Source organism: Callorhinus ursinus, unplaced genomic scaffold, assembly GCF_003265705.2.
Source record: "Callorhinus ursinus isolate GAN/ISIS: 27379988/994484 unplaced genomic scaffold, GSC_fseal_2.0 scaffold5, whole genome shotgun sequence".
Lineage (NCBI taxonomy): Eukaryota > Metazoa > Chordata > Mammalia > Carnivora > Otariidae > Callorhinus > Callorhinus ursinus.
This window is the reverse complement of record NW_027397067.1, coordinates 18,484,766-18,511,300: the sequence shown is the minus strand read 5'-3', so window position 1 is coordinate 18,511,300 and position 26,535 is coordinate 18,484,766. Positions and strand designations below refer to the sequence as shown.

General features: G+C 40.3%; 2 protein-coding genes across 9 annotated transcripts in view; one reads left to right on the top strand and one right to left on the bottom strand.

The window, feature by feature from the left end:
- The window catches only part of ARFGEF1 (ARF guanine nucleotide exchange factor 1), a 145,294-nt gene extending 125,822 nt beyond the window's left edge, over nt 1-19,472 (top strand). For both annotated transcript variants that reach the window (XM_073892849.1, XM_025870687.2), the window contains exons 33-39: nt 994-1,066; nt 8,072-8,204; nt 12,044-12,183; nt 13,669-13,837; nt 15,130-15,268; nt 16,232-16,349; nt 18,007-19,472. In XM_073892849.1, the coding sequence (XP_073748950.1) occupies nt 994-1,066; nt 8,072-8,204; nt 12,044-12,183; nt 13,669-13,837; nt 15,130-15,268; nt 16,232-16,349; nt 18,007-18,171 (937 nt within the window). In that variant the 3' untranslated portion in view covers nt 18,172-19,472. The remainder of the gene's footprint in view (nt 1-993; nt 1,067-8,071; nt 8,205-12,043; nt 12,184-13,668; nt 13,838-15,129; nt 15,269-16,231; nt 16,350-18,006) is intronic.
- A 1,385-nt stretch (nt 19,473-20,857) lies between these two features.
- Nucleotides 20,858-26,535, bottom strand: part of CSPP1 (centrosome and spindle pole associated protein 1) — a 189,622-nt gene continuing 183,944 nt past the window's right edge. For all 7 annotated transcript variants that reach the window (XM_073892852.1, XM_073892853.1, XM_073892856.1 and 4 more), the window contains 2 exons: nt 23,281-23,419; nt 20,858-21,262 (listed from right to left, as the gene is read on the bottom strand). In XM_073892852.1, coding sequence (XP_073748953.1) covers nt 21,054-21,262; nt 23,281-23,419 — 348 coding nt within the window. In that variant the 3' untranslated portion in view covers nt 20,858-21,053. The remainder of the gene's footprint in view (nt 21,263-23,280; nt 23,420-26,535) is intronic.

Sequence of the window (26,535 nt, the reverse complement as noted above, 5' to 3'; positions counted from 1 at the left end):
TTTTTCTGGACATGAGTGAAATGTTTGCACTGATATGATCCCCTTGTAAGTATCCTAATAAATAGGACATTGGAGGTCAAACAAAAGGGACACAACTCTAGGAAAGCAGTCTCTAGGTGGGTCTAAACTAAAAAGACAAATATTGGTCAGCTTTTCTTATTTTTTTGGTGCACATTTTGTTGGAACAATGTACTTGACAAATGATCCATTTTTGTCAGAGTTTATCTGTAGCCCTTATGTCAAAAGACAGTATGAATTCTTGCCTAGCTGTTGTCCCTGTGAAGTCAACAGAAACCAGCCAGGCTGAACATTCTTTTTGTTTGTTTGTTTTAGGAACTGCCTCTGTTTTAATTTATTGAATTAAGATACATGATCTTAAAGATCATCTAATCATTTCTTAATAGAAAATAACTGTACTAGAGTTCTTTCCAAATTGAATTGAAATGATGTATCTACCATTGTCTGCTCCATTTCCCAGGAGCTTCTGCTTCTCAGAAGCAAGAACTTGGGCCTTAATCATCCTTCTATTCCAAGTACCCAATCCAGGGATGGCAAGTTAGTTTCTTCTTTTGGGCCAAATTTTATTCCATTTATTTTTATACATTTAAAAAAAAAATAGAATCTAAGGAGATCCATGAATTTTTGAAAAGTCTCAAACTTTTCTCAGTCTCACTTTAGGAAATATGTAATGACATTAATACTTAGAAAAAGTGAGTTTAAAGTTTTTGAAACTTTTCAGAAGTTTTTTTTTTTTTTAAACTAATGACCAGAGTACCCTTTTGATTATATTATATGCTAGTCAGTTGTTTTCTGGAAATACATATTTTAAACTTTTTATTAGGTTTTTTTCAGCAAATGGTTTTTAGCAGTAGTCAGAGAAGGATTATATTGTTTTTGGCATATTCTTCGGACTTTTTTATGCCTGTTTTAAAACATGTTGGATGTGTCATGTTTCACACTCGCAGTGATTGGTGTGATTCGGTATTTTTAAAGGCTCTTAACCTGGCGTCCCTCTTCTGGAGAAACTGTTCCCCCACCTCTATCTCCTGTGAGTGAAAAACAGCTGGTAAGTTTTCATAAATAAGTCATACTTAAAATTGCTTGTGAGAAGTAATTTTACCATGGGCCAAATTCTTTTATGTGAGTCCATGTCTTTAAAAAAGATGGCATAAATCTGTCCAAAATTCTTAGGTTAAGCTTCATAATGGTAAATTTCCCGGGTGGCTAAAATTTATCTCTGTAAGTGCCATGAGGGAGGTATTTTAAATTATTTTATAATGTAGATGGTCTGAGACACAGAGTAAAATGATGTCAAGAGTTTTAAGAGCCAGGTATGAGATTATGTAAGGAGTTCCATGCCAAGGGGCACCTGGGCAGTGCAGTCGGTTAAGCATCCACCTCTTGATTTCAGCTCAGGTCTTGATCTCAGGGTCCTGAGTTCAAGGCCCACATTGGGCACCATGATGGGTATGGAGCCTACTTTAAAAAAAAAAAAAAAATTAAAAAGGATTTCCATACCAAGCTAAAGATGTTATTGGTTATTTATTTTAAAATTTTAATTTGGATACAATTTAACCTATGAGAAATATTGCAATAACAGTTCAAAGAATTTTAACATACCCTTCACGCAATATATTTGCTTCGTAGGTCTGCCACAACAAATTACCACAAACTAAGTGGCTTAAAACAACAGAAATATATTGTCTCCCAGTTTAGGAGGCCAAAGGCCCAAAATGAAGGCATCAGCAGAGCTGCATTTTCTCCAAAGGCCTTAATGGAGAATCCTTCTTTGCCTTGTTCAGCTTCTAGTGGCTGTTGGCAACCTTCGGCATTCCTTGACTTGTACACACATCATTCTAATCTCTGCCTCCATTTTCACATGTCTGTGTAAAGTCAAATCCGTTACGTGTCAAATCTGCCTTTCCTTTTTTCTCTTCAAAGGACACTAGCCATTTCTTATAAGATAAGATATAAGCCACCTCATTTTAAAATCTTTAATTACCTCTTTAAAGACCGTTTCCAAGTAACCTTCATAAGTACCAGAGGTTCCAACTTTAATATACCTTTTTGGGGCCACTGTTCAACCTATTGCAGTTTCTACCCCCTGGTACCCAAAAATTCATGTTCATCTTTCAGGCAAAATGTATTCATGCCATCCCAATATTTCCAAAAGTTTCATCTCATTATAGCATCAACAAGTCCAAAATCTGATCTAAACATCATATCAAAAGTCCCAAATCTCATCATCACAGCCATCTAGATCAGGTATGTTGTCTCTTCTGGGGGCGTCATCCGTCCCCATCTGTGGACCTGTAAACCGAGAAAACAAATTACCTATTTGTAAAATACAGTGGTGGGACAAGCATAGGATAAACATTCTCATTCCAGAAGGGTGAAATTGGAAGGAATAAAAGGGTCACTGGTCCTAAACAGGTTCAAAACCCAGCAGGGCAAATTCTATTAATTTTTAAGGTCTGAGGGGCACCTGGGTGGCTCATTCAATTAAGCATCTGCCTTCAGCTCAGGTCATAATCCCAGGGTCCTGGGATTGAGCCCCGAACCTCCCCCCACTCATGCTCTCTTCTCTCTCTCTCAATCAAATAAATAAAAATCTTTCAAAAAAAATTTTCAAGGCCTGAGGATAATTCTCTGTACCTTGATACTCTGCCCTCTGGGCCCACGGCTCCTTCCTGTGCCCCTGCAGCTCTGCTCTCTAAATCATTTCTTCTTAAAGGTTAGCATGTGTTTGCAGCCATGTAGCCCATTTCCTGCCTGTAGAATCCCAGAGATCTGATAACCTTCATTCATTTTATCCTATGTCTGTCCCTTTCAGTCTAGGCTGGCTGTTTCTACTGGTATATCATTCTTAAAATCCCTGTGGGTCTCTCGTGTATGTCAAGAGGGTTATTCATGGAACCTTTCTGGATAACTTCATCTCTCTTCCAGGCTTCTGCTAAGATGTTTGATTGGATCCACACACCTCATCTCTTTCAACAAAATGTTGTCTAACTGTCCAAAGAAATGTTTTCATAACAATGAATTTTCCAATTTTAGCATCCTTTGCAGTTTATCCTTCCAAATTAGCAAGTGCTAGTTCATTTTTGCTTAGTAGTTCCTTCCTCAGTGTATCTCTCTAGCCTCTCATTTTTCTGTAAACACCAAAGAGAAACTGGGCCACACCTTTAGCCTTTTGCTTAGAAATATCCTCAGCTAAATATTCAAGTTCATCACTTAGGAGTTCTGCTTTCCACCCAGTAGGACAACACAGTTGAACCAAGTTTTCTGCTACTGTATACAAATATCACCTTACTTCCATTATCCAGTTACATGTTCCTGATTTCCTTCTGAGACCTCACCAGAAGCACTTTTAACATTCATATTTCTGTCCACATTCTATTCCATGCCTTATATGTGTATTCTTTAGGGTGACAGAAGACAAGATTTCTCCATTATGCATTTCACTGCCTTCTGCATCCTCACCAGAATCGTATTTAATGGCCATGTTGCTACTAACAGTCTCTTCAAGGCAGTCTAGGCTTTTTCTGTTATATGCCTCAGAACTCTTCTGGTTTCTACCATTACCCGGTTCCAAAGCCACTTCCACATTTCTAGGTATTTCTTATAGCAGCACCCCACTTCATGGTACCAAAATCTGTATCAGTCAGTGTTCTACCAGTGGGAAATATCTATCTATCTGTGTGTGTGTGTGTGTGTGTGTGTATATAAAATATATGTATATGCATAGATCTTTTTTTTTTTAATTTAAATTTCACAGAATTGGCTATGCAATTATGGGTGCCAATAATTTGAAATCTGTAGGGCAGGCTGGAAACTCTTAGGCAGGAACTGTAGCTGCCGTCCACAGGCAGAATTACTTTCGGGAGACCTGAGGCTTTTTGGTGGTCACATGAATCTCCGGCCATATTATTGAGGATAATCTTTACTTAAAGTTGACTGGTTATAGATGATCACCACATCTACAGAATACCTTCACAGCAACACTTATATTGGTGTTGGAAGTAACTAGACCCTATAGCCTAGCCAGGTTGACACATAAAACTACATGACACCATGTTTCACCAGATGTTATCATTTCACTACATTTGCTTTATTATTTCCTCCCTCCTTCCTTTTTCTCTCTCTTTCCCCCCCCCACAAACTTTTCAGAATTCTTTGAATGTAAATTGAAAATAAGATGTCCTTTTCTCTTAAGTTTAGTGTTTTTCCATAAAAAAACAAAGCAAAAGCACTTACATAATCACAGTGCCATTAACAAAATCAGGAAATTACCATTGAAACAGTACTGTTATTTAATCTGGACTTACTGAATTTTAAACCTAGGAGGCCAGAGCTAGCATATTAGTGTCCATTGGTCAGTTTATCCCTCTCACAACTTTTAAATTCCCTGTCAACAGCTAAAACTTAGATTTCACAGAGAAGTACTACTCTGAATTTATCTTGAGAGAACAGTCATATCTGATATATTGGGGCCACATTGCTCCATGACCCTGACCTGTAGGAGTTGTCTGTTCATTATAGACTCCACCACTTACGAAACCCTCTTTCAAGTCCAGAATGAGCTTGCTCTCTTTTTTGTTTTTCTTAAATTTGGCCCACCCTCTGCTTACTCTGTGGGCTTTTGTTTTTGCTACCTCTGCTGTATAGTATAGTAGTTTGCAGTGTGGGCTTTGATGCCAGACCCAAAATGAAATCCTGGCTCTGCAGTGACTAGCTCTGTGGCCTCAGCAAGTTACCTGACCTCATGGTAGAGTGAGTTTTGTGATGGGAGTTAAGTCAGGTAATGCATTATAATGCACATAAAGTTGTTGGAACTGCATGTGCCAGGGTGAGTGATGAGAGGCTGGGCTGCGGCCGGGCTCCACAGAGGGAGGCAACAGTGCCCCTTGGGACCAGCTCACCGTCTCCTCTGTGAGCTGCTGCTGCCGCCCCTTCTTTCACCCCGCTTCCTTTTGCTTTCCCTTCTCTGTATGGCTTACAGCTTGCCAGTAAACTGCAGTGTTTTCTCGCTGAATATTTCTTGCCGTGTACTGGAGGACTACTACTTATTTATTTTTATTTGTTTCATTAAACTTTTGTTTTAATGGGTCTCAAAATTCTGTGACAGATTTTTGGTCAAGTGTTTTCCATTAAAAAGTACTGATTTTAAAAACTAATAACCTAAAAAAAACCCTAATAACTTAAAACTGCCACACACACACACACACACACACACACACACACACACACACACACACGTCCACAAAACATTCTCCTTTCCTTCTGAAGGTTTTACAATGTATTGTTATCATTAACCAGTCTTTTACTATTAAACTTAACTGGCCAGTTGATACAAACATTTCTGAGACTGTTCTTCCACCACTGAATAAGACCAGGGTGTCAGGTTATTGGGGATAATACTCATTTAGCCTTTGAACTTTCTGGGCAGACTTGGTGACCTTGCCAGCTCCAGCTGCCTTCTTGTCTGTCTCATGTCACAAACAGCAAAATGGCGCACAGAATAGTCAGAGAGGTTCTCAACACACACAGGTTTGTCAGGAGCCATGTCAGCAATGGCAGCATCACCAGATTTCAAGAACTTAAGAGCCGTCTTCCCCCTTTCTCCTGGGATGACAATCAGTCTTCTCCTTCATCTCCACAAATTTGCAAGCAGTCTGACCTGTGTGACAATCAGTACAGATGCATATCCAGTACTGATTTGGTGAAGGATTACTTTTTAAAAAATAAAAATAGAAATATACCCTGTTAATATAAAAAAAATTTTTTTTTGGATAGTATAGAAGAAAATAGGGTAAAAAATGCAGGTCCCAGGATGCCTGGGTGGCCCATTCGGTTAGGTGTCTGCCTTCAGCTCAGGTCATGATTCCGGGGTCCTGGGGTCGAGCCCCACATTGGGCTCCCACTTCTCCCTCTGCCTGCCTCTGTCTCTCTCTCTCTCTGATAAATAAAATCTTTAAAAAAAAAAAAATGAAATTCCCTTTTTATACTGCCCCCTTTGGCCACAAGTCGTATTTAATGTTGTGATGTGTATCCTTCCAGCTGTTTTCCATACATTTTGTATATAGTTAATATTAATTATATGTGGTTTTTCAAAAAATGAAATCTTATTTTGAGACTAACATTTTATATTTGGAGTAGCTAAGAGATGTCTCCACTTCAAAACATAGAGATAGCTTTCATAGGAGCTCCTCCTTTTCCAGTAAAGGGTCCTTTTTTTTAAAGGGGAGGTGTGGGCATATTTCTGGTACACAGCTGTTCTAAAAAATGCAAAGATTACCAAAAAATCATCCTCATTTACATTGATTAATCAGAAAAATTGAGAAAGCAATATGCCTAACATTAAAAAAATTCCTCTGATACAAAGGAGACTTTAAATCCCCAATACTGTGATCTAGTTTTTGTGTACATTTAATTTCCTGGGGAGAAGCTTCTTAGGAATCATCAGAATGTTCCAAAGAGCCAGTGCCCAAAAAATTTAAAAACTAGTGCCTGAAAAAAAAAAAAATGTTTTTCCCTTACATTCAGTAGGACAATACATTTTTTATTCTGTCAACTGATTAATTTCCCCCCTTAGTGTACAAGTTAAAAAGAGACTTTTTTATAGTTAATTTTAAACAATAAACGTTCCCTTAAAGGACTTACAAATTTAGAAGTGTTGTTACATGCATTCTTCCATTAAAGTTTTTATCTAAAAGTGCATTATAGGATGCCTGGGTGGCTCAGTCGGTTAAGTGTCTGCCTCTAGCTCAGGTCATGATTTCAGGGTCCTGGGACTGAGTCCCCCGAGTTGCCCTGGAGTCTGCTTCTCCCTCTTCCTTTGCCCCTCCCCCCTGCTCATGCTCACGTGCTCTCTCTCCCTCAAATAAATAACATCTTTAAAAAAAAATTAACTATATTATAGTCCATCATGGCCAAAGAAATTACCCAACTACTCTAATGGGTCTATATAATTATTAGTAAAGGCCTCCTGTGTATTAAACATGAAAAATACAAAGATGAGTAAGAACAATTACAGCAGTAATAATATGGCTTTAGATTTGTGTAGCACTTCACCGTCTAAAAAATATTTTCACATTTGATCCTTTCAGCAATTTTTTGAACCCAGTTTGGTACATTATCCCCGTTTTATACGGAACAGCAAATGAAAAATCATAAACTGTGATACTTTAAATCTAAGTTAAAATACTATTTTGATTAGCACTGTTTCTTGGGAATGTAAGCCTCTGCCTTCTTTTCATAAACCCAGGTGAGGTCGCTTCTGGCTAAGGCTGTTAGGGTAGAGTTCTCAGTTCCTCTGGAAACCACGTTCTAGATTCTGTCCGGAGTGTGTTGTATTGCTGTAACAAAATAAAGCTAGAATAGTAATGCCAGCTATCACATATTGTCTGACACTGTGGTAGTGCTTTGCATTTCTTACCTTGTCCTTAATAACTTACAAGGAAAGTGTCCTCTCCATTTTCAGGTCAGAAAATCTTAACACAAGAGGGTTCTATGCTTTTCCAAGGTTACATCTAATGCTGGAGCGAAAGTCTGGTGTAGTTTTCTCTTGGACTTGAACTTGAGCTTTTCTTCATGACACCACACTCGCAGTTAGTCACCTTCTCACTGACCTTTCCGGTCGCCAATTCCTTTGGATGACAGAATGTCTTTCCCTAAACTCAGCTCTACAAAGCTTTCCTGAGCACCACCTACACAAAGCTTGCAGAAATGTCCCCCACCTCTGCCACATACGTGTTCTGTTTAAACAGATTTCATGACAATTCATGGATATTGCTGACTAGCTTTTCCACACAGTGAAGCTTAGCATTTTTATCTATTGCTTTTGGGTGCTACCAGGCCCGAAACGAATGAGGGTTAGAGAGGAAGCTTTTCTCTTAAAGGCTATCAGCGTATGTAACTTTAAATAATTTTCTCCTTGTGTCTGTAATCACACTGTGTAGAATGTCCTTTTCATAGTGACACACGTAATTTTTTTTTCAAAAACAGCATACTAGAAACTTTTCATCCTTAAGCTTTATTCGTTGTACTTACAGTGAATTTTTTGTTTTATTAGGATACAATATCACAGAAATCTGTAGATATTCATGATTCTGTTCAGCCAAGATCTGCAGATAATAGACAGCAAGCACCAGTGGCTGCTGTCTCTACTGTGAACGAAGAAGTCAACAAAATTAAACATACAGCAAGTGAGTTATTTCTCCTAATAAAAATAGTGTGTTTTGTTTTGTGTAGGTAAAGGATGAAATGTTTGCTTTTACTTTTGGTATTAACAAATATATACTGTAATTGATGGTGTAGTCACTTCGTTACTGTGTGTGTTCCAACTTGGACATTCACTAACACCTGTAGTACCAGCTTTTTCCACAAATGCTTTTAGCTACTGTTTGTGTCGGACACATGAGTCTGTTCTGGAGCATGTGAGTCTCCTCTCTTCGTTCCTTTCTGCAAAAGTGGGGCCTGAGGGGCCTTTCCCTACAGTGCTTTCTAAGCAGGAACACCCAGCTTCCTGTGGAGCCCGCCTTCTTCTATACACTCAGCTGCCTCACCCCACGTCTCCTCCACTCACCGTCTTAGTTCTTTTCACAAAGAAGGGGAACCCCTTCTGTTTTTTTACAAAACTGATCCAGCTTTGTTTACTGAAGGAAAATTATAACACCAAGGAAAAGCCACCTCCTCCCTAGAAGAAAACAGGACAACTCTAATTGCTTTTATAAAATGAGGTCACATAAGAAAAGTCACATAAGAAAAGTAACCATTTTAGGGGCGCCTGGGTGGCTCACTTGATTGAGTGGCCAGTTCTTTCTTTCTGCTCAGGTCATGATCCTGGGTCCTGAGATTGAGCCCCGCGTCGGGCTCTGCGCTCAGCAGGGAGTCTGCTTGAGATTTCCTTTCTCCCTCTGCCCCTCCCCCTGTGTGCACACTCTGTCTCTAAAATAAATAAATAAATCTTTAAAAAATAAAAATATTTTCAGTACATTCACAGTGTTGTGCAATCACCCTAATGATTAATGATGGTAAAGGATCTTTTCATGTGCTTATTGCCATTTGTATGTCTCTTTGGAGAAATGTCTATTCATGTCCTTTGCTCATTTTTAATTGGTTTATGTCTTTTTGTTGTTGAAATGTAAGTTTGTTACACACTCTGGATATTCTGCCTGTATCACATATATGATTTGCAGATACTTATATTCTCCTGTTGTATAAGTCTTATTTCTTTGATAACATCTTATGCAGAAAGTCTTTAAATCTGATGAAATCCAATTTACCTATTTTTTTCTGGCTCTTGCTTTTGGTGTCATAGCTAAGAATCCATTGCGAGATTTAAGGTCATGAAGGTTTTACTTGATGTTTCCTTTTAAGAGTTTTATGCTTTTAGTCCCTACATTTTTAATTTAATTTTTTTCTCGGGGAATTTTTTATTAATCCTAGGTGCTTGTTCTTGAGAGAAGACAGATTTGGTATCCTACTTGAAAGGAGTTTCTAGCTTCAAGTCATTGTGTTTTGCTAACTTTCTAAAAGGGAGATAGGTAGTGGTGAGTGGCTTATTTTCATTTTTGATTCCTGTTCTCTGGAGAACCAGCAGTGGCTTGTGCAGGAATCCATGACAGCTTTAGTCTACACTGGAACATGCCATGAGGACAGAATAGTGAGTGACTTCTCTCTCAGCCCCAAGACTGAATTTAAATATACTTAGCTTTGTAAAGGAAGGGCCTGGTCATCACACATTAGAGAAAGTTTTCACATGGCTAATCCAGGAATATGTCTTTAACTGGAGCTGCTTCCCTACCACCCTGAGCTGAGGACCCATGCTTCTTTCCTTCTGTCAGACACCCTGTTTGTTCTCCCCTTGAAGTTCTTTAGGAAAAGTTCACCATGGGATTGTTGACTCAGAATCGTGGAGCTGGGGGAAGAACAGATGGCCACCATGCTCCTATGAGCTCTTTCATTAAGTGGACAGGTGATGGGGGCGCCTGGGTGGCTCAGTTGGTTAAGCGACTGCCTTTGGCTCAGGTCATGATCCCGGAGTCCCAGGATCGAGTCCCGCATCGGGCTCCCTGCTTAGCGGGGAGTCTGCTTCTCCCTCTGACCTTCCCCCCCTCATGTACTCTCTCTTTCTCATTCTCTCTCTCAAATAAATAAATAAAATCTTAAAAAAAGAATTTGTTAAGTGGACAGGTGATGGTTCCTCTGTTGAATGAGGCAGCCATCTGCGGTCTGACTCCTCTTCAGAGAAAAGAATCATCAACACAGACCTAAGTACTTCACCCTGTCTGCAGGGCAACTAGCTCATTCTCTCTGTCCACTTTCAGAAAACATCACCGCCCCCTCTAGCCTCGGCTCCATACCTGCTGTCCCACATAGTTCATCTTTGCTTAGCTTGGGTGAACCAGTTACGTGGTCACCTCGTAAACCCTGGCAGTGTCAACCAACCCGAGTTGTAAAATTTGTCCAAATAGATATTGTCCCCAAACATACTGCTGGTCATTGCTAGTGAGTCTGAAGTTAAGATCCTTATCCTCCAAGGACACCAGAAAGCAGGGAGAGGCCCAACTTTGCCCATTCAATCAGAGTGGAGCCTCATCAGCCATACTCTAAGTTCACCCTGCTGAAAGCTCTTCCGGCCCTTAGCGGCTGATGTTAGAACTAATGAGGACACATCTTGTCAGACGTCAGCCTACTCCCACGTCTCTCTGGGAGCTCCGGCTGTGTTGCCAGGAGTCTCCTGCTCTAGGAACTGAGTTTTAGGACTGGAATGGGGGAGGGGAAGGAGCAACTGGTACGTGTCAGCTCTGACTGAGGTAAAGGGCTAGGAAAAAGACACTGAAGAGGAGACAGTTTGTGGGACTTGTGGCTTGTTTTTTTCTTTTTTCTTGTTTTTGTTTTGTTTTTGACATGTGATCTAGTAGTAAGTGTTCAATACAACAGCATTTCTGAAAACTACCTGGAAAGGAGCCTTTATTAATGACCTCAATAAGAATAAATTTATGCAAGTTGTTTTGCTACCCCTAAAGTCCCTAAAACATTAAGTTCCACAAATTGGTGCCACAAAAGGGAATTTGTAATAAAAGCAAAAGTAGAGACCGAAGAATTGTAAGTCAGCCGCTCCCCTTGGGCAGTCATCTGCCTCCTGGAAAGCTCGCTAGAAAAGCTGGCCCTGACATCCCAGGATTGAGAGCTCCCTTGGAGCCACATGTCAGCACTGCCAAGCTCTCGCAGCATCTCAGTAGTTGAGTTCTTTCTGACCTTGTGCTTCAGCATTTGGTCAGTGAAATGCAAAGTTCTTCTATGAACACGTCCTTATAGGCTGGTGGATTGTCAGAAACATCTTGCTAAGCAGGTTCATTCAGGCTAGAAGACTTAGCTATGTTTCATCTTGCCTGCGCAGCATGGAGAGCATTTTGTTACTTTGAAATTCGGTTAGTTTTGTGATCATGTACTTAGCATAATCTTTTTATAGACTTCTTTGCTTATGGATGCATTTGAAAATATAATTAGCTACAACTTCTAACCTGGATTCAAATAAAATGTGCTCTGATTAACCCACAGTATTACCCCATTTGTCAGAATTTGTGGCTGTCCCTTACTTCCTTTCTCACAGATCCAGTTCCTGTTGTTTTCTTTTGGTATATATAGGTTTTTACATTACCTATATTCACAGGTCAAACTTGAGTTCCAGTAAATGCTATTAAAGTCTAAGCTTTTAAAATCCATTTGTTACATTTTATTAAACAGTAACCTAAATCTTATTTTAAAAGTTGTAGTGGGACCTTTCTGAACATTATTTACTGTTCTTAGTCCTTGGGAATATTTTTATTTAAAGAATTAATTTTGTAAGGCTTTTCTAAAAATTGATTAAACTTTTATTGAGTAGTGTTTATGTACAAAAGCAGTATGTTCTCAGTGTGATATATGCAGGTAACCTTCATACATACAAATGTTTCCTTAGCATTGTAATGTCATAGATACTATAAAGGATTCAAAATAATTTTTGTTTGCATGTGCATTGGGGTGGGTTTCCTCACAGAATTTCCAGAACAAAAATTGTTTGCCGCCCTGTTGATTAAATGTGTTGTGCAGCTGGAACTCATCCAGACTATCGACAACATTGTGTTCTTCCCAGCCACAAGCAAGAAGGAAGATGCCGAAAACCTAGCTGCCGCACAGGTACGGATGTTGGGGGACAGCTGCTTTTACATTGAGGAGGAAGTTGGCTTTCACAGTCTGGACTTTAGAGCAGAGGTCACACTAGAGATTTGATCTGGGGGCTCTTCATCACAGAAATGTCATTCTAAACCAGGGGACTGAATGCTATGCCCTAGGCAGTACGTGTGGACAGCTGAGAGGAGGGTTGCCCCCTGAGCCCCGGGGCTTCCGTGGTTAGAGCGCCTGGTGATGAAGCGGCTGGTTAAAGAGCTCGAGAAAAAGAATCCGTGAGGCAAGGGGAGAGCAAGAGACAGTGGTGTCCTGGAAGCCAAATGAAGAAAATGTTTCAAGAAGAAGGATGTGATCATCTCTGTCAAATCCTCAGTGGGTCAAGTAATATTTCGTCTGAGAATCGCCCCCTAGCAATTTGGTAGACTTCAGTGACCTTGACAGTGCGTCACTTGTAATGTTGAGGACAAAAGCATTATGGAAATGGGTACAAGAGAAGAGAGGAATTGCAGGCAGAGAATATTGATAATTCCATCAAGGGGAGTTTTGCTGTAAAGGCATACAGAGAAATAGGATAATCTCTGGAGGCGGATGGAGGGGGTCAAGAGAAGGGTTTGCTTTGTTTTGTCTCTAAGGTTGGCAGTACGGCAGCATTTTCCCTGCTGAGAGAACTGAATGCAGAAGACAGGGGCAGTCGCAGAACAATCTTTTTGAAAAGTGAACGGGGACGGCATCTAGTGCCAGCTCCCAGGGGGTTGTCTTGGATGGAAGCCCTGGCCGCTCGTGCATTGTGATAGGAAAGCAACGAAGTGTGTGGGTTAACACGGGGAGGTTGGTCTGTTTGCTGTTGGGAGTTTGTGGGAGGTCTCTTCTGATAGAGATGAGAAGAAAAATCATCCACCAAATGAGGTTGGGAAGAGAGTTTTAGATGCTTGGAGAAGTGAAAACATGAGCTAGCCATCCAGGAGAGCAGACTAGGGCAGTGCAGGATTGCTGGGCAGCACCCAGAGCCCACTGGATTTAAAACCAGTCTGTTTTCTCCAGTCGTGTTTGCTGCGTGGGTGTAGATGTGGAGTAGGCAGTTTTGCCAGCCAATTAATCTAAAAAAGAGTGAGGCATTATGCAAGAGAATAATTATAACTGGAGCCTGTGGAGTCGAAACTGGTTAATAGGAGAAGAGAGGACCTAAGTGGCAGGGAGGAGCAGTGAAGGGCTGTAGGCTCTGGCAGGGGAAGACCTCCTGGAGTCAGGAAGGAGGTGGTGCTTGATGACTAGGATGCATGGAAGGAAGATTTTGGAAGTTTAATGACAAAAGATAGACTTTTCCCTATTTCCTGTTGAGATAAAAGAGATTAAGTTCTGTGGCTTGCTCTTAAAACTGATCTTTGGGGGAGCATTGAGTTCTAAACTTACTAAAATTTGTGACTGTGTGTGTGTGTGTGTGTGTGTGTGTGTGTGTGTGTGTGTCTACGCGCTGTGGTGGTTTGTTTTTCAAAGAGAGATGCTGTGGACTTTGATGTTCGAGTTGATACACAGGATCAAGGAATGTACCGCTTTTTAACATCACAACAACTTTTTAAGCTACTGGACTGCTTATTAGAGTCCCATAGATTTGCAAAAGCGTTTAATTCCAACAATGAACAGAGGACTGCTCTGTGGAAAGCAGGTAAGCTGCACGAGTATCACATTTTAGTGTTCACCATTAACGGTTGTGCACCAGAGGTGTACATTTATCAGAATTCATTATTGTACAGTTCGGGTGTACGCATGTCACTGTATGAAGTTTTTACCTTAATAATAGTAGGAAGGCAGTCTACTAGCCAGGCCTAATATAATACATATATAATATAATGTGTAATATAGTAAGCTGCTAGGGGAAACTTGTTTCCCACTTGTTTAATCAATCTGTTATTTGACTGATTTGACCATTCATTTTTTCATCCTGTTCACCCAACCTGGACCTCCCTGTCGATACTGTCAGAATACTTTTTTTAATGAGAAGAAGTGTGTGAAGGTCCTAAACATGAAATCCTTGCATGTGTATTCAAATGACTTCTCCATGCTTATCTGGGAGTGGCCACACCTCAGAATGGAAGTGAATGTTCTGAGGGAGGGAGGCATATTTTTTAACAAGTTGGAAAATTTTAGTATAATTATATAAATATATAATTAAGTATAATAAACTGACATCTAATTTTTTACTTAAGAAGTAATTTGGTGCCTATTAGGTAAGAAACAGTGCTGGAAGAATGAGAGCAGAATGTGAAGAAAAGGAGCTAATGTTTATTGAACATCAAACTCTGTGAAATAGTGTTGGGTACTTTATATTTGCATATTTTATTTAATCTAAAATGATCGTTTAACTCCTGATTAAGCCCACGGCTTTGTTCCTCCTCTTTCCTTTACAACCTAACTTCTGGGAAGAGTAGTCTATATTTTTTCCCCTTTATTCAACCCAAGTTGTTGCTGCCATTCAACCAGGACTGCTCCTGCTAAAGTCACCAAGTTTCACGTTGGCATGCGCCTTGTACCCTTCACAATGCTGGCGGCCTGTTGAAACCTTCTTCCTGCTGAGGGGTCTGCCCCTGTTCACCCAGGGGCCCCCCTGTAAGCTGTATGGAGCTTTCAGGTGCCGTTTCATTTGAAGAGTTCTGCTTTCCCAGGCAAACATTGTTTTGTACCTCCTGTCCCCCCAGCTGGAAAGGAGAGGAAGTTTTACACATAGAAATTGCCTTTCGCTGGGCCTCCCCCCGTTTGACCTCCCCACAGTCTCGAGGTGTGCCTTCCCTGTGCGACTCCTTCCCGGTGGGCCATCTCAGGGCTGCTGAGGCTCTGGGCTCAGGGCAGGCAGCAGATGGCACCGCTGGACGTACACAAGATGTGCCTTCACACAAGGCGGTTTTGTCTTTCTGTAACATGCCTTCCCAAGATAATCTTGAAAACTTCCCTTCTCCGCAGGCTTCAAAGGCAAATCCAAACCTAACCTTCTGAAGCAGGAGACGAGCAGCCTTGCCTGTGGGCTGCGCATTCTCTTCCGGATGTACATGGATGAGAGCCGGGTTAGTGCCTGGGAGGAGGTCCAGCAGAGGCTTTTGAAGTAAGACTCTTGACTCAGTTTCTGCCTTTGACCCATGTGGCTGTGTGGTACAGAGTAGGAAAGGGCCACTAGGTTTGCATTCGTGGCAGAGTCCACATTTCAGCCCCGCTGCAGGACCATGCAAACAGCTTGGGGCCCAAGGAAGAGATTGTGAAAATTAGATAGAGTCTTACAGGTGGACGCACTTTGCAGTTGGTGACATGAGCAAATCGTGTATTGTTGCCACTGTGGAACAGGAAGAAAGTTTCCTAAAATTTAAAACTTCAGAGTTTTTAGGCTTTTTCATGCCACAGATAACCACATTTTTACAAACCAGTCATATGTGAAAGTGAAAACCTGCCTGCCTGCATTTAGTTTGAAAGGTTTGATGTTTTGTTAGTGTTACTTATTTTTGCATTCTCTTTTTACTTCATGACAACTTAAGATTCTGTCCTTTAAATTTTAAACTCATGCTAAGAATGAAACATGCCATTCAGAAAGACTGCTGTCTTCTGCATTGTATTTTTGTGTATTCTCAGGGAATAGATGTTCTCAGAGACCAGTTAAGTACATTTTAGAACTTCAAGAGATGATTTAGTCCCTGTTTTTCCCACTTCACTGATGAGACTTTTAAGACCCAGAAGTGTCTACACCTTCACAGTGAGTGAAGACCCACCCGATTTCAGCCCCGATTTCTTGATGCCAGGCTTGTACGTGTGCTGCCACACAGGGGCTCTGAAATTCGGGGGACCTTTTAGAAAATGCATTTCCGGATACATTGCACTGGCTTCTTTTAATGTCTGGTTTTCTTCCTAATTTGAAAAGGACACGTTTATGTTGATACTCTAGTTAGTGTTAGCAGACAGACTCTGACCAGTTCCTGATAGTTAATAGTTCCTCCCCGCCTCGTCCCAGCTGTTTTCTCTGTGAACGCCCTAGCAGCAGGTATGCAGCATGTGTCAAAGTGAGCCCTTTCTGTTACAGTGTCTGCAGCGAAGCCCTAAGTTACTTCCTTACTCTGACGTCAGAGAGTCACCGGGAAGCCTGGACTAACTTACTGCTTTTGTTTCTAACTAAAGTTCTAAAGATAAGCGACAGTAGGGTAAGTATGAGAGGTCTTCTCCAGCCCGGCATTTCTAGCCTGACCAGCATCAGGCTCAGGCGGGAGGCAGGGGCACCAGCTTGCAGACCTGTGGCTCGGAGGTAGATCTAGCAAAGCCCGGGCTGTGGTGCCACTTTGTCCTGGACCACGGTGGCCCGTCTCCTCATGGGCCCTCAGTCTTGTCCCTCCTCACCCTGCTTGTTTCTCTAAGCAGTGATTTTGTAGGGGAGTCAGTAAAGAAGGAATCAGTGTCCCTTTGGAACACTCTGACCAAGCTGCTGGGTCCCCCACACTTTGCAGTTCCCGTCCTGACCCCTAAAGTCTGTCCTCCATTTTGAAAACTGTCACCCTGCCCAACCTCTGGCCCTGGACTCTGCACCTACCGGGGTACCAGGCCTGTGCTCCAGGCTTTAGCCATTTCTTTGGCATATTTATTGGTTCCATGTAACACAGAGGCCTTAGTGAATAGGCCATAAAGTCATTTAAGAATTTGAAACCAGTAGAAATGACGATAAATTAAAAATATGTAACTAAGGGGCACCTGGGTGGCTCAGTTGGTTAAGCGATTGCCTTCGGCTCAGGTCATGATCCTGGAGTCCCTGGATCGAGTCCTGCATCGGGCTCCCTGCTCAGCGAGGAGCCTGCTTCTCCCTCTAACCCTCCCCCCTCTCATGTACTCTTTCTCGCTCTCTCAAATAAATAAATCTTTAAAAAAAATATGTAACTAAATATAAATACATAGTGCAGATTTTCAAAAATATGCATTTCCCTCTTTAAAAAATACAGCAACTTAAAGCTCATATACTTGGAAACGGGTTGCCATGATCCCTGAATTGGTTTAAAAATGTCTAGTGAGGTAGCCTGAGATTGGGGTCACGGTGGTGTACAGGGCCCCAGAGAGGCTGTGTGGTGGCACTTGGTGCCATACAGATGTTTGTCCCAAGTCATGTGCTCTAGTCCACATGCATTTCCCTCTGGGCTGGATAAAGCTTGGAGAAGTGACCTAAGGCATCAGCAGCCATGTGGCCAGGAAGGACTCCAAAGCCCAGTCTCTCTGGTTCCACCGTGGGCTTTCGTGCCACCATCGGTCACACTGCTACCTAGTCCCTCATGGGGTGTGGAGAACAGCAGAGAACGATATTCAGAGATTGAGGAACTCCAACAAAGACAACCACAGTACATCAGTTGAACTGTAAATGTGGAAAGTCTGATCTTTGCCTGGAGATTGCAATTTTGTATTGCACTACTATTAGGTAGAATTTTCCATAAAAATTAAAATTTTCTTTAACAAATAAGATTGTTTCAATAACCCATAGCTTATAAAAACTCAACTGTGGTTCCTGCTTGTCTTCTTTTGCTTATTATCCAGGGAAAACAATGATAAATACTAAAAGTTTTGTCATAAGTTTGTCAAGGAAATGTAATGGGAATCAAAATAAGGATAGATAAGTGAATAATGTTTGTATTGAGTCTTTTGATACTTCTCTTTCAGTTCCATAATCAGTATAGTCCCTGCTTTATGCAGATGCCTTTCCTCTGTCTTCACTGATCAGTGCAGGCCCCAGAGTGGTTTGACTCTAAAGGCATTTGAGCTGCTGTGGTTTGGAATGCAAGCACTACTAATGGAGAAATTTATTTTCCCCCCCTCCCCCCCCAGTTTAAAGCTCATGCATCATTCTACTACCCTCTCTTATGTGAAATTATGCAATTTGACTTGATTCCTGAACTTCGTGCCGTTCTTAGAAGATTTTTTCTGCGAATTGGAGTAGTTTTTCAGATATCACAACCACCTGAGCAGGAACTTGGAATAAACAAGCAATGATGGCAACTTGGTATTTTTCTGTTTGCGTTTACATCCCTCCGCTCTTTAAAAGGACCTTGGAGCTGAGGTTTCCTACCTGAGAAATGGTTTCTCTGAATTGCGGTGTCTGAGGGTTACTGGTAAAGATGCTTAGAACTGTAACTCAAACTTGCGCAACGCTCCAGTCCCTATTTAGTAATCTGGTGGATTCTCTTTGTCACGTTGGGCTCATGTTGAGCAGAAAGCCTGTTTCCACAGTGTCAGCTTGTGTTCATGTGTCCTTCCCTGTCCTTGGCAGGGAAAGCCCCACAATTTTCGGCAGGTGTGGAAGTAAAACTTTACCCAAAGAACTATAGATGTAAAGATTTGAACTTCTGCAAGAAGTACAACTCAGGAGAGCTGTATTTTGAAGGATAAAATGTTTATAATTGGGGGGTGGGGGGGAGAAGAAATTATTGTTCATGGTAAAAGATATTTAGCAACTATGGTATTCTTATTCTGAAGATTTTTGCACACTCAGGCTATCTGAGATACTGGTAATCATCCTTCTGTGAAAAATGTACAGAGATGCAGGTCTGTAATATAAAAATCTTAAACATTATATAGTTCTTCCTGCACTGTTTTATTTTAATTTCTTTATTTTCTTATTCATTTGCTAAATACCTATAATATTTTGTCAAATGCACTAAACATTTGGGTTCAACTTTTTGTCTTTTTTATTTTGTGGGGGTTTTGGTTTTGCCCTTTTTGGTGGGGGGGGGGGTGGTAATTTTGAGGGTTTAACATGCCCAGAAAGCTGTTGTGGCTGATACTTGTCATGGTCAACAACAACAAAAAAGGTAGAAAATACTCCTACTGACCTAACTACCTGTAATATACTTCTCTTAGGGCTTCTAAAGATGAGCCATTAAAATAGAGTTGATCCTTCATGGACCGAAACTTGAATCACTGCAGAATGAATCTAGGTTGCTGTCACTTTCTTTTTCTTTTGGGTGGCGGGGCTTGATGTAGATTTTACTCTGTGTACAGAATTTAATGTTGAATATGTTAAAATAAATCTGGCATGGTTGGGGGAGTTAGATTTACTGGAAATGTATTCATACTGTGAATTGTGCTCTGATGGTTTAAAAAAAAAGACAAGATTGTCAAGCATTCCGTATTAACAGTGGATGTAGAAAATTTTTTCAGATGGATAAAATGTATATGGTACAGATGTAAAGTTTTCTATGTAAAAAATTCTGTACAACTTTCTGTACAATACTGATTCTCATCTGGCATATCCTAATCAGGTTATAGGTCAATAAAGTTTTTGGATTATTTCATCAGTGCAATCAAAACCTGTGTAATCTACAGCCCCATGTTTCATTGATCCTTTCTTTGTTAAAAGCCAAACAATTTAGGAATATTCTTGGCCAGAACTACAGTGTTCCTCTTTTGGCATTAGGATCGTGCTTTCTCAGCCATAGGGTATTCATAATTAAAATTTTGTGTGTTAATAACCCAAAATAAGGCTATACTGTGTGAATGCTGAGAGAAAGAGCTGAAGTCCCTTTTGGGGCAGTTTGTCGGGGGCATTGTGTGTCCTAGGAGTCAGTTCAAGTTGTATGGTATGATGGCATTGAACAAAAAATGGAACATGTCAAGATAATGATTGTGTTTAAAAATAGAAGTGTTCAGTGTTCGCTCTCATACCGCTCTTAGACGAGTTATTGAACAATGCATTTATAGGTGTACTGTATTTACTACCCCCAGGACAGCCCTGTGCAAGCCCAGCTGGATGCTAGAGCTGGGAGTCACCCACCTTGGTAAATGGAAACCACTATGACCTTCCAGTCTATCTGATGGGTGTTTCAGATGAAGATATAACAGGAAAAAATCTTAACAGTAAAATAAACAACGGTTAGGTTACAAAATTGAGTATAAAATGTATAGCTAAAATTCAAAATGGAGAAATTTCACACTTCCAGTAAACTTGTCTATCCTGTCCGTCATTAGTTCCATCAGTGGAAATGTGCAGGAAGTAGTACCTTGGGGTGTTCTCAGCCATCATAATGCTAAAAAGACCAAAGAATTATTTCCCAGAATTTGAATTAATCTTTTAATTTTTAAATGTGATAAGGAGTGATTAGGAAGACTGACTCACTGATCCAAGGGTCCATGGTGACGCAGCAAGGATTCCAGTCTCTGTCCTTGGCCCCTGATGGTCCTGTCTTCAACTTCTAAAACACCTCTTCTAGAAACCTCAATTCCAGTTAAAATAAGAAATTGACATTGGTAATAAAAAATAATTTATTTCTATCAAGTATTCAGTCATATAGATAGTAAATGTAATGCCTTCATTTGCATAAACATAGAGGCAAAAAGATGTGATATTTAGCTTATGGCATTCCCCCATCATTTATACTGAATGAGTAGCTATAAATGACATGGAAATAACTAGCACATTTGAGTCATTACCTAGCAACTGAAATACAGCTACAACCAATGTATTTATTAAATGAATTATTTTGAATAGCGATAACTGGCAAATGTACATACAAAAAGCGTATTCAGGTTTTACAGTACTGTTAAGACACTTGTTTTATTCACCTTATCTTACTGACAAGCAGAATTTAAAATAATGCACATATGGTAATTGATTCCAAGAGTTCATTACCGCCCCAATTTATGGCAAAATTGTGCAAAAATAATTCTAGGTAATCCTACATTATGTAATCATTGCCTTTTATTTATGTACATAATATATACATCATTATACATCATGGGAAAAAATACACCTTATATACAGATGAAACTTGTGTAAGTAACTTCAGGTAGGGGCCAACAGTAGCACACTTATTAAAGGTTCCGATTTGACATTCCTTTCACCTTAAAAGGCACTGCTGGGTCCAATGCAGATTTATTTAACCGTGGGCAGTAGACAGGCCCTGCCAGTTGTAAGTGCCTGGTTTTCCAGGAACCTGCTGCTGCTCCTGGTTCAACTGCTCAGCCATGAACTGTTGCAGCGTTTCTGAGGTGCCTGGGCGGAGCCAGGGCTCAGTTGCTACAGAGTTTGATCCATCGTCCCCCACGTGCTTCATGTCATCAGGGTCAAGCAGTGAACTCTCATCGTCTACAGGAGGCAAGAGGAACAGGACTCAGGTAACACTGGTGGCAAGGAGGTGAAATGAACACAGATCTCCTTCCTGTAATTCAACCCATTTCAGCACTGCATTTCTCCATAGTATTATGTTCTCGTTTTGTCCAGGCCCCTCATTTAGAGGTAGGAAGAAAATGGTCAAGGGAATAGGTGACTCCATGGTACCATCACCCACACGGATTCCAAAGTGGGCAAGGAGAGGGGGCCAAACATTAAGTTGACCTTAGAAGTGTACGCAATCTTAAAAAACTTTTAAATTCAGCAAAGTTTTAGAAATAACCCAAACCTGTTAGCAGTGCTCTAAGGAGATGAAATTACTTCCATTCTTGCACCTAATATTAAGAGTTTGGTGTCTACTCCATTAAAAAGTAGGTCCTTAAGTTTCATCCTTTAATTGAATGTACTCAACTTCTATCTCTGTATTTTACTTATTAGATATAACAGGAAAATCTGTCTTCCTACCCTGTGATGTCATTTTTATTTTTTTTTAATTACATCTCCCGGTCTATGAAGGATTAGCCCAGCAAAGGGATATGTGCAGTCAATTTAATAAGCAATCAATCCACATCGTACCAGAAAGCTCCTGTTTGAAAGGACAATGTTAAAAAGTTTAGAAGTTGAAAACCCGTAAGAGATTCTTCAAATGCTCTTTCTCAATTTAAATATAGCCCTGTTAAATATTAATTACCCTTACTGGCTCTAAAAGAAATTGAGGAATAGATAATCCTCAGTGCAGATTTAAAGAACTGTTTTCCCACTGGTCCACATTTTTTCAGTATATGATGAAAAGTACTGCTCCATCAATTACCGTATGTGCTCGTATTTGATAGGGAATTGCCACCAGAACATAAGATACCTTGACTGCTAGAGATTGTAGTATAGTTTTAAATTAATAAAGATAATTGCTATTAGAAAATTATTGTATGTAGCTTAACAGACTAAAGGGAACTGTCCCAAAAGACCACTCTACTGTTCGCCAAAACTAGTATTGAGGGGCTCACTAGCTGCCTAAGGAACCATCCTGTCTGCCTGTGCTTGCTGAGCACCCTTCAACCTGCTGGTCTCCCAAGCAAGGAAAGACAGTGAAACCGTAATAATAACACTAAACCCTGGCTTTTTTTTTTTTTCTTTTTAAGATTTTATTTTTTGACAGCAAGAACAAGAGAGGGAACACAAGCAGGGGGAGCAGGAGAGGGAAAGGGAGAAGCAGGCTTCCCGCTGAGCAGGGAGCCCGATGTGGGGCTCGATCCCAGGACCCTGGGATCATGACCTGAGCCGAAGGCAGACGCTTAACGACTGAGCCACCCAGGTGCCCCACTGACTTCTAAAAAGAAACATTAACCTGAGGCTACTTGCTTTGTCTATGGCATTGAAAGCCACGCAAAAACAAAGTTCCTTGTAGTACTATAAATTTATAATAGGTGTGTTACCTAAAGAACTCAAAAGTTGTCAAGTTAATTTCTCACTTCAGTAAGGGGAGTGAGATGCTGATACTAGCCAGCATTTTCCCTGCTCAAAGCAAAGAAAGCCTGGATATATTTAATAAAAGTTTCATCTATTTAGAATCCACTGAAGGGATGCCTGGGTGGCTCAGTCGGTTAAGCGTCTGCCTTCGGCTCAGGTCCTGATTTCAGGGTCCTGGAATCGAGCCCCGCATCGGGCTACCTGCTCAGCGGAGAGCCTGCTTCTCCCTCTCCCTCTCCCCCTGCTTGTGTTCCCTCTCTCGACAAACAAAATCTTTAAAAAAAAAAAAAAAAAAAAAATCCACTCAAAAAAGCATACCGTCTCTGGTAGAATCTGATGCAAAGTTGATCCTGAGTCCCAAGTTTTCCTGGATAGTGTCTATGGTTCTAGGCCTTAAACTCAAAAGGGATTTCAAAATTCATTCCATCTCTCCAACCCACCCATCCCTGCCCCCAGCCAACAGTGAAAACTTCCCTGTAAACAGGTTTGAGTTCTTAAAGATATAGTCCATAAGACTGGCCATTTACCTGTATTAATCAGTTTGTTCTGAAGTTCATTCAGTCTTTGCATCCGTTCCTCATTTTTCATTCTAAGCTGATCAATATTTATACTGGACACAGATTTTAGAGAGAGACCATCTGGTGGCATGTTAGGATGACTGTTATCCTATAATTAGAAAAGAGAATTTTAGAAACAATCAGTAACATAAATCAGCGAACCTAAAAATATTCTTGCCCCTGATAAATGTATAGTGTGAGGAATAAAAGAAATGGAAATCTGTAGCATTTATATTCTAACTCCTGGTGTTTATTCATGCAGGCTCAGATGAAGATGCAGCATTTGTAATAATATTTAAATACTGCCAGGCTGGGTGAAGGTGGGGAATTAACAGGATGCAAAAGATAAAAAGTGAAACAACAGGGCCTAAGAATCAATTAAGCTACAATAATCAAGACAGGGTGGTAATGGCATAAGACAATGGAACAGAGAGTCCAGGAATAAACCCTTAATTTATGGACAAAAGGGCCAAAAAAATTCACTAGGGGAAAGAAGAGCCTTTTCAATAAATGTTACTGGAACAACCTGGATTGTCCACATGCAGAAGAATGAATTTGGACCCCTACACCTCACATCAAGTGCAAAAATTAGAGTGGATCATTGACCTAAATTTGAGAGCAAAACTATAAAAACCCTTAGAAGAAAACAAGTAATTTTCATGATGCTGGGTTAGGTAATGGTTTCTTGATAAGACACCAGAAGCACAAGCAATAAAAGAGAAGATTGGTTAAGTTGGACCCCATCAAGAAAGTAAAAAAGATAACACACAAAATGAGAGGAACTATAAAAATCATACAATAAGGGACTTGTGTCTCGAATACATAACTTACAAATCAACAATAGACAAACTGATTAGAAAATGGGCAAAAGATTTGCATAGACGTTATCTTCAAAGATACTGAACATCATTACAGAAATGCAAATCACACCCACAAGGAGGCACTACTTCACACTCCCTAGAATGACTATTATAACTATAATAAAAGAGTAACAAGTGTTGCCATGATGTAGAAACTGGAACCTTCATCTATTGCTGGTGGCAGTATAAAATGGTGTAGCCACTTTGGAAACCAGTCTGGCAGTTCCTCAAAATGTCACCCATAGATACTCTGTAACACAACCATTCTATTCCTAGGTGTATATGCAAGAAAAATGAAAATCATCAGGAAACTTGTACACAAAAGTAGAAACAATCCAAATGTCCATCAAGTGTTGAATAGATAAACAAAATGTAGAATACCCATTCAAAGGAGTTACTCAGCAATAAAAAGGAGGCAAGTACTGACATGCTAAACTTGACTGCATCTCATGTCTCTGTATCCAAAAAAGGCAACTACACAGAGACAGAAAGTAGACTGGTGGTTGCCGGGGAAACAAGTTACTGCCACCTGGTAAAGTTATACATGTAATAATGCTAATAACAGCATCTGTCCTTTGTGGACTTAGCGCTAATGGCTCATATATATTAACTATCTCCATGTCAGGTATATAAGAAAACACACAGTTTAAGAATTTGCCCAAAGTTGTCTACTCAACAAAGTACATATCTCAACAATGTCACAAGGGTTTTTACTAGTTATACTATAAAAACATTTACACACATTCTATGAAAAGAATATGGGTTGAATATCAGCCTTCCTGTGGAATGTGACTTGGACAGGTTATCCCACCAAAATACTAGAAGGTGCCTATATAGTAGGCTTAGGTAGGTGTCCAAGCAGACTTTGCAATAAATGTTTTCAGTTGCTTCTTGTACCTTCTCTGAAATCCAAATATTCTGCAACAGGGAAGGAGGAAGATTAGGGTGTGGAACAAACATTGCTGAACATTCTGTGCCAGGTAACTACTAGGCTTATAACCACACTAGGAGATAGGGAAATACTACCTCAAAGAAGCCAAGGTACCAGAGTTCAATGACCTGCCCACACTTAGGGAGCTAGGTCAGGTGGTAGAGCCTATATTTACACCTACCACCTCTTTCCAGAACAAGTGCTCTTTACTGGACCATGTCAATTTATATTATTTTTATTTATGTATTTTTAAACATTTTTTTAATTTAAATTCAATTAACATATAGTGTATTACTGGTTTCAGAGGTACAGGCCCGTGATTCACCAGTCTTACATAATACCCAGTGCTCATTAGATCACATGCCCTTCTTAATGTCCATAACCCTATTACCCTGTCCCTCCACCTCTCTCCCCTCCAGCAACCCTCAGCACTTTGTTTCCTATGATTAAGAGTCTCTCTTGGTTTGTCTCCCTCTCTGGTTTGGTCTTATTTTTCTCCTCTCTTCCCCTATGATCCTCTGTTTCTTAATTTCCACATAACAGTGAGATCATACAATTGTCTTTCTCTGAATGACTTATTTCACTTACCATGATATCCTCTAGTTCCATTCACATCATTGGAAATGGCAAGATTTCATTTTTTGATGGCTGAATAATACTCCATTGTGTGTATACACACCACATCTTCTTTAGCCATTCATCTGTCAGTGGACATCTGGGCTCTTTCCATAGTTTGGCTATTGTAGACGTTACTGCTATGAATATTGGGGTGAAGGTGCCCCTTTGGATCACTACACTTATATCTTTGAGATAAATACTCAGTAGTGTAATTGCTGGTTCATAGGGTAGCCTCTATTTTTAACTTCTTGAGGAACCTCATAATGTTTTCCAGAATGGCTGTACCAGCTTGCATTCCCACCAACAGTGTAGGAGGGTTCCCCTTTCTAGCATCCTCACCAACACCTGGTGTTTCTTGACTTGTTAATTTTAGCCATTCTGACTAGTGTGATATGGTACCTCATTGAGGTTTTGATTTGGATTTCCCTGATGCCTAGTGATATGGAGTATTTTTTCATATATCTGTTGACCATTTGGATATCTTCTTTAGAGAAATCTCTCTTCATGTCTTCTGCCCATTTCTTGAGTAGGTTATTTGTTCTTTGGGTATTGAGTTTAATAAGTTCTTTATCGATTTGGGATGTTAGCCCATTATCTGATATATCATTTGCAAATATCTTCTTCCATTCTGTTGGTTGTCTTTTGGTTTTGTCAACTATTTCCTTTGCTGTGCAAAAGCTTTTTATCTTGATGAAGTCCCAATAGTTAATTTTTGCCTTTCTCTCCCTTGCCTTTGGAGATGTGTCTAGCAAGATGTTGCCGCAGCCAGGGTCACAGAAGTTGCTGCCTGTGTTCTTTAGGATTTTGATGGGTTCC